The 7,344-nt window shown below is 39.7% G+C and overlaps 1 protein-coding gene across 1 annotated transcript; it reads left to right on the top strand.

Moving 5' to 3' along the window:
- The first annotated feature begins 3,756 nt into the window (after positions 1-3,756).
- On the top strand, positions 3,757-5,946 carry LOC146514727 (GTPase IMAP family member 7-like). Its single transcript, XM_085167771.1, has 2 exons — positions 3,757-4,785; positions 4,939-5,946. The coding sequence occupies exons 1-2, from the start codon at positions 4,758-4,760 to the stop codon at positions 5,655-5,657; spliced, it is 747 nt and encodes a 248-aa protein (XP_085023897.1). The 5' UTR covers positions 3,757-4,757; the 3' UTR covers positions 5,658-5,946.
- The last annotated feature ends 1,398 nt before the right edge of the window (positions 5,947-7,344 follow it).

The raw sequence follows: 7,344 nt of genomic DNA on the forward strand, positions 1-7,344 counted from the left end.
TTTACAAGTTAAATCATCACGCAACCTCGAATGTTGCTGTCATCTTTCTGCTCCTGTAAAAAGAAACACATAAATTCATCCACCCTTTTGTCCTGTCTAGGTGGAGGTTAACTTTGAGTCGTGGTCAAGTCTTGTCAGCTTTTACCAGTCAGTCAGTTTGTTTTTATTTCCATTCATTCATTCATTCATCCATTCTTTCTTTCTTTGCTGATAGTGGAAGCCATCGCCGCATTTGATTTCCACCCTCAGCAAAATGACGTCATTTCAAAAAGAAAAAGAAGAACTTTAGGTCGGATTACCTCGCTGAATCCTTTTTAGGCAGGGACTCTCATTTTCTAATTGTCCCAAATAAGTGGCTTTCTCCAGAGCCCATTTTAATGTGGAGAAACTCACTTGCAACAATTTTCTCGACGACGTGTAGCACTTTTAATTCCCGACGTGCAGATCTGCTTAAAGAAAAGAAATTCACAAACAAAAATCAGTGCACTGTTCAAAAAATAAAAATTAAATGAAAAATAAAAGATAAAACTGAAAAACAAAAGTAAATAAAAATACAGAAGCCCGGTCTTAGGACTTGTCACAGAATATTCTTTCTTTCTCTTATAGGTGAGAAAACACCAAATCTAAAACTTGGTTCCCCATACTTCAGCAACAAAAACAAAACAAAACAAAAAGAAAAAATCTGTTAGTTTCACTCATTTAAACTCTGGCAGCAGGATTCTGTTCACCCCTGCTATCATGTTCCCCAAAATAATACTGATTCAGTCGTCTATGTATCACTTCTCAACCCACTCAATAAACCAGACAGGATGATAGTAACAGTATTACCTACTTAAAATTGTTTTTGATCCTAATGAGTTTCATTACATGTGTGTGTGTGTGTGTTTATGTTAGTCGGGTTAATAGATTTTCTATTTCTATGTATCCTTTAATGTACCTTCCCCCTTTTTTCTGAAACAATGAATTAATTTTTTTCACTCCAAACTTTGTTTCAGAAACATCTAAATGAAAAACTCTGTCATAGTCAGGCACAGCTAAACCCCAAATGTTTGCAGGTTACCATCGGCAACCACACTGTGTGTTGTTAACCCCTTCTGCAAATACCCTCTTTGGATGTGTGCGACTTTGTGTATGATTTTGTGTTATCTCTAGTGCATATCATGTGCATGTGTGGTGTCACTTTCCATTTTTCTAACAGTACATTTGCATACCTCAGTGCTTGTCTTCCTCCCCCTTTTGTGGTGGTCTGGACACTATGTCAATCCTCCACTTCCAGGCAGTCGTTTGTCTCCCCGGATTCCTTAACCCAATTTGATTCCCCAAACTAAAACAGCAGCCTCAGTCCTCTTCTGCTCCTTTCTCTCCATTCTTCTCTCCCACTTTTCTGTCCAATGGCAGTCAGTTCTTTTCAGCTTTGTCCCGTGTATCTCTTTGTCCCACTGTCTCTTTCATTGCCATCTTGCTCCAAACATGGCAAATGTCAAACTCACACAGTCCTCTCAAAAGTCCTTCACACACAGTGAGGTTGCAGCTTGCTGGAAACGCATCTCCATCCATCCAATCTAGATGGTGGATCTTCTCTTTCTGATGTCGTTTGCCCATAGTGCTGCTGGACCTCTCTGCTCAGAACTCTGGTATTGTCTCTTTGGACTGCTGTCCACTGTTGATGTTCATGCTCGTGCTTTCTGGAACTGCACTCGGTGTCTTCAGGGAGAGATTAGCTTCCTTGGAGCTTGCTTGTTCAGGATGAGGACGGGAAGCTGCAAAACAATTCAGCCAAAAATTCTGGCTGGGTGTTTCTATTTTATTTTATTTTTCTACCCCCTACAAGGGTGGGGGCACAGAATGTGGTCTGTTTTTGCTGTTACCGGTCCAAGGTCCTTCGCACGCAACCTTCTCAGAAAATGATTTAAGCAGTCTGACATGACAAGAAAACAGTGTAAAACATTCACAGCAGATAAATGGTGGCGCCCACCTGTCTAACAGAACCCAAAGATGGTCACATTCTTTTAATCCTCAAAGATATACTGGAACATTTGTCTAACATACTACAAAAATATACTGCGAAGATGGTCATGTTCTTTAACCTAATCTCACAAGACCCAGCAACACACTCAGACAAAAACTGGTTCACCCGAAAGACAAAACGCCAAAACACAGACTTAACAATGTGGTGTATGCCGTACAGTGCAGCGAGGAATGCCCAGAGCTCTACATTGGAGAGACCAAACAGCCACTTCACAAGCGCATGGCACAACACAGAAGAGCCACCTCCACAGGACAAGATTCAGCTGTCCATTTGCATCTTAAGGATAAAGGACACTCTTTCGAGGATGCCAATGTTCACATTTTGGACAGAGAGGACAGATGGTTTGAAAGAGGAGTGAAAGAAGCCATCTATGTCCACTGTGAGCGACCATCTTTGAACAGAGGCGGTGGTTTACGACACCAACTCTCTGCCATCTATAATCCAGTTTTGAGATCCCTTCCCAGACGCCTTAACGCCCACTCACACCCTGGGCCATCTGACCTCAGGAATTCGCATGATAAGGTGGGGCCAGGTTTCACAATGAACTCACCCGAAACTCTGGCTGATTGGGACCCACACCCAGTTCCACACCTTGGCTCAGGCGATTAGAGGATCATCAGGGGGTCCTTTTGTCCCTCTGTGGGGGGATACTCCCACCAGGTTTATATCTGGGACTCTCCACCATTTGACCTTAGAACTGAAGAAGCCTCTCGGATGAGAGGTGAAACGTCTTCAAGTAACTTAAAGAAGTCCAGACGCTTTTCTTTGCAAGCTCCTTTGACTACCCTACAGTCCGTCCTACTCTGTAGTAAAATCAGTGACATTTGACCGTCCTGTTGCTCCCATTGAAATGTATACAACCTATTTAAAATCTAAAACTTAACATTGTCCGTAGCCTGCTGCTGTTACCACTGTCCTGTTTGAAATGGAATGAGAGAAGCTGCTTATTTTGTCATATGTGCATGTGCCAAGATTAAACCCAAGGTACTAACTAGCTAACTAACTAACATTTAGGGATGCGGGGACTGACAGAGACAGGGAAGAAGTCTCATCGTGACGAGTAAATTTTATGTTGCTTGACTGGGCAGCTCTCTGGGTGCTCAGCAACCCAAAGCTCTGATCCTAGAATTGCCCCTGGTTTTAGGTGAACTAATTGTGAAAACTTGCCCCACCCTATAGTGTAACTTACTTATGTGGAACCTGGGAAGGGATCTCAAAAGTGGATTATAGATGGCAGATATTTGGTGTCGTAAACCACCGCCTTTGTTCAAAGATAATAATAATGTATTGCATTTATATAACGCTTTTCTAGGCACCCAAAGCGCTTTACAATTCCACTATTCATTCACACACTGGTGGAGGCAGCTACAGTTGTAGCCACAGCTGCCCTGGGGCAGACTGACAGAAGCGAGGCTGCCATATCGCGCCATCGGCCCCTCTGGCCAACACCAGTAGGTGGTAAGGTAAAGTGTCTTGCCCAAGGACACAACAACCAGGACAGAGAGAGGGCAGGGGGATCGAACCGGCAACCTTCCAGTTACAGATGAGCTTACCAACCCCCTGAGCCACGGTCACAGAAGCGATTGAGCGTTCGAAGTCGTAGTGCCTAAACTGTGAAATAATCTACACATCGGACAGGCTCCTACTGTCAATTTTTTCAAATCTCATCTAAAAACACATTAATATTCACTAGCTTTTAATACAGTTATTTAGTATTTGGTGTTTGGTACTACTATTATAGGCTATCAGTTATTTGGTTCTAGTTATTTTGTATTTCTGTACAGCATTTTGGTCAATCTTGCTGTTGTAGTTAAATGTGCTGTATAAATAAAAATGATAACGATAATAATGTGTGTGTTGTTTTTCTTTCCCTTTAGGCTTAGAGGGAACTTTTTCAGCCCGGAGTTGCAGGGTCCTGATTACTCCAAGTTTCTGTTTCAGAGGATGGTGGGAGTCAAAGAGCAGGTACTGGTCTGTGTGTGTGGGCTTCTGGTAAACATCAGTGTTTCCATTCTCCTCACTGCACACGGCACAGCCCAGAAATGGCAAACTGTCATCCTTTGTGTCTTCCCTGGTGAACTTATAATTATTATAAATGTTGTTATTATTACGGTTGCAATTCGGTTCTTTATTTGTATTTAGCTCATCTTTTCTCTCTCTCTCTCTTTCAATCTTGGAATGGACAAAACGGAGCACGCTACAAATCCCACACAGTCACATCTTATTATTTGACTTTTCTTGTTTCCTGTATATATTGCTTGTCCTTTTTCTAGCCTATCCTCTCCTTGTTCTCTTGTTTTTGTAGTTTAACTAATAAAAGTAATGTAAAAATGGGCAAAATTGATACCTCTTTTTGATAACAGAAATGTTGGGTGGATAATAAAGTCAAGCAGATAAAAAAAGGTAATAAAAAAATCCAACTTAACAACAGATAGACCATATATAGATTTATAAATATGTAAATGTGTGTATATGTAAAACTTTCATGGATTCATAAATGTGATGAACTTTGCCAAGTAGTAATAAAAATATATAACAGTCACGTGAAGGCAGAGCAGAACTCATTTGTTTAATGATGAACCCTACAGGCTTCCCCCTCTGAACTAGCTTTCAAATAGCTCATGCTGATAAAGGCTGAGAGATTAGATCCACCCTGTGGGCAGACTGCTATAATCTTCGTCACACTGAGAGGAATCCTGCTTTCTTTCATTCTCCAAACAGAGAAGAGATGGGCAACAGCGAGTCATTCTCTGAAGGTGAAGCTGAAACTTTAATTTAGACCTCCAGCTAAAATTTAGATTGCTAACCAAATGAAATGACGTAGAATATATGAAATGATACAACTATTGTAATTTCTTGTAAATTATTTTCAACCTATCATGAGTATAACAGAGTTTTTATTTCTACAGGTGATCCTCTGAGGATTGTGATGATTGGGAAAACTGGTGTTGGGAAGAGTGCTGTTGGTAACACCATTATTGGCAAAGAGGTTTTTCAGTCTGAAGTGAGTTCAGAGTCAGTGACCGAGACTTGTGAAATAGAACGAGTTAGAGATTGCAAAAGAAAGATCCAAGTGGTCGATACCCCCGGCATTCTGGATACGAATAAAAAAACAGACATCATAAATAAAGAGATTGCAAAATGCATTCACATGACCACTCCTGGGCCTCACGTCTTCCTGCTGGTTCTTCAGATTGGCAGGTTTACCCAAGAAGAAAACAACTCTGTGCGAGCTCTGGAGAAACTCTTTGGACCTGAGGCAACAAACTACACAATCATCCTGTTCACTCACGGTGACAAGCTAACTAAAGAGAAGACAACCATACAAGAGTATTTGAGAACTGGCCACCCTAAACTCAGACAGTTGTTGGCTAGGTGTGGTGAAAGATATCATGTCTTCGATAACAAAGATAAAAACAGAATTCAGGTGGCTCATCTGATCAAGAAGATCGATCACATGGTGGGAACAAATGGAGGATGTCACTACACAGATAAAATGTTTGAGAAAGCACAGGAGCAATTAAAAACATCAGGACAGCTTTTAAATGAGGCCTTCATGGCAGAGCTGCGGCAAAAAGTCATCCTGTTTCAGCAAATATTGGCTAATCCAGAGGGCTGGACTAGCTAAGACTACACTTGCCAATCTTCTGAGTCAATAATGGATCCTTAATCTGATGTAAATGGCCATTAGTTTCCAATTTTGTAATCACAGTAGCTTAAAAAACTGCTTAATGTTTTTAGTTGATATGCTGTCTTATGTCTATTATTATGTGTATAATAGTGTTGTCTGAGAACAAATGTATACATAATTTAAGTCTGTATGTCTGGTATGTAACCTGCATGACATTTATTTTTATGTTCACTAGTAAATATTTTGAGCAGTATATACAAATTCAAGATCTGCTGTAATTAAATAAAACATGAATTGAAAAAAAGGGTTTTTTCACCTTTTTTGTTTCACTATCAACCATAAAAGTTGATACATCAATCGCGATTTGGTCAAAATTCAGTGGCTAACTGAAAACTATCTATTTACTATTTTGGTATCATATCATAATTTGAGGAAGAGGTCAGAGCATCGATCTGAGTTTTACCTACATTATACCAAATTGCGGCACTACTTGCCTCAGAATACTTCATACTGTTAGGTAAAGAGCTTGCATTGTTAGAGACATCAACAAATAGTCCAGTAGGAGTAAGAACTAAGTGAATGTGGGCAGGGAAAGCTTCTTTTTAACAAAATCTCTGGAATCTCCAGAGAAAGAATTTAGGGAGAAGGAAAACAAGGACAAAGTATAAATGATGGGAGAGAGGAGACAAAATTACATGAGGCAGTATTTGTAAACCCCCGGGGAATGAAAAGAGGTAATAGGGAATCAATGCTCAGTGTATAGAAGTTTTATATAAAAGTTTTAGATTTATATTTTTACAGTAACATGATAACAGCAAAACTGCAGGCAGACGACAGGACTCATTTTCAAAATACAATGACAGTAACTTTATATTTGCACTAGTTTTATGTGTCAGATTGAAATATCCAATTTAGTGTTTCACCTGTTGTTACATTTTAACCTTTATCTAAAGCTGTTTGGAAACTACTAAGATTTCTGAAGATAATAAAAACCTGTTATCAAATGTTTTATACTCCCATAGAGCACATTAGTGATTATGATTACTGCTGTTAAAAATTATCAAGGCATAATCATGTCACGAAATACCTGAATGCCATTTTATTACTTTATGAGATTGGAAATGACTGGAAATGAAGATGAGGAGTTGCCCTGTTTTTTCACATATCTTTATTACTGTGAAAAAGAAAGGCCAGCATTGACCAGGACACGAACAACAGGCTATCGTCACTTTTTTGTATTCACAAATTAAAAAGTGTTTTTGCCCTGGAGATGGAAACCAAACCAAACTAGATCAAACCAATAACTGCAACACAAGCAAAGCAGCATGACGTCCTTGTAAAAAGAAGTAAAAAACGAAGAGCCAAGAGGCAAGTTTCTATTTTACATATTTTATTCATTATCAGCACAACAATGAAAACAACACAAAAACAAAAAACAAACAGTGTTAAGAGATATATTCTAAAACACTTCTTCAGCAGAGAATCAGAGAGGAGAAACACACAGATTTACTTGCTAGCAAGGGCATCTCTCAGAACTCACACCCCAAGAGTGAGTCTCAGAGAGTGGCCCTGAGGACTGCCCTGTGGAGGTGTACGTGTGTGTGTGTGTGTGTCACACAACAAACTCCAACACATCCCATTCATTCAATCACCTTTCATTAATGTAAGAACGATCAACTAATTT

The sequence above is a fragment of the Neolamprologus multifasciatus genome, chromosome 7, assembly GCF_963576455.1.
Source record: "Neolamprologus multifasciatus chromosome 7, fNeoMul1.2, whole genome shotgun sequence".
Lineage (NCBI taxonomy): Eukaryota > Metazoa > Chordata > Actinopteri > Cichliformes > Cichlidae > Neolamprologus > Neolamprologus multifasciatus.

Excerpts from the sequence above, each read along its gene's own strand:
- LOC146514727 (XM_085167771.1), top strand. The coding sequence starts at position 4,758 with ATGGGCAACAGCGAGTCATTCTCTGAAG. Across the intron at positions 4,786-4,938 it reads CAGCGAGTCATTCTCTGAAG|GTGATCCTCTGAGGATTGTG; the intron begins GTGAAGCTGAAA and ends TTATTTCTACAG.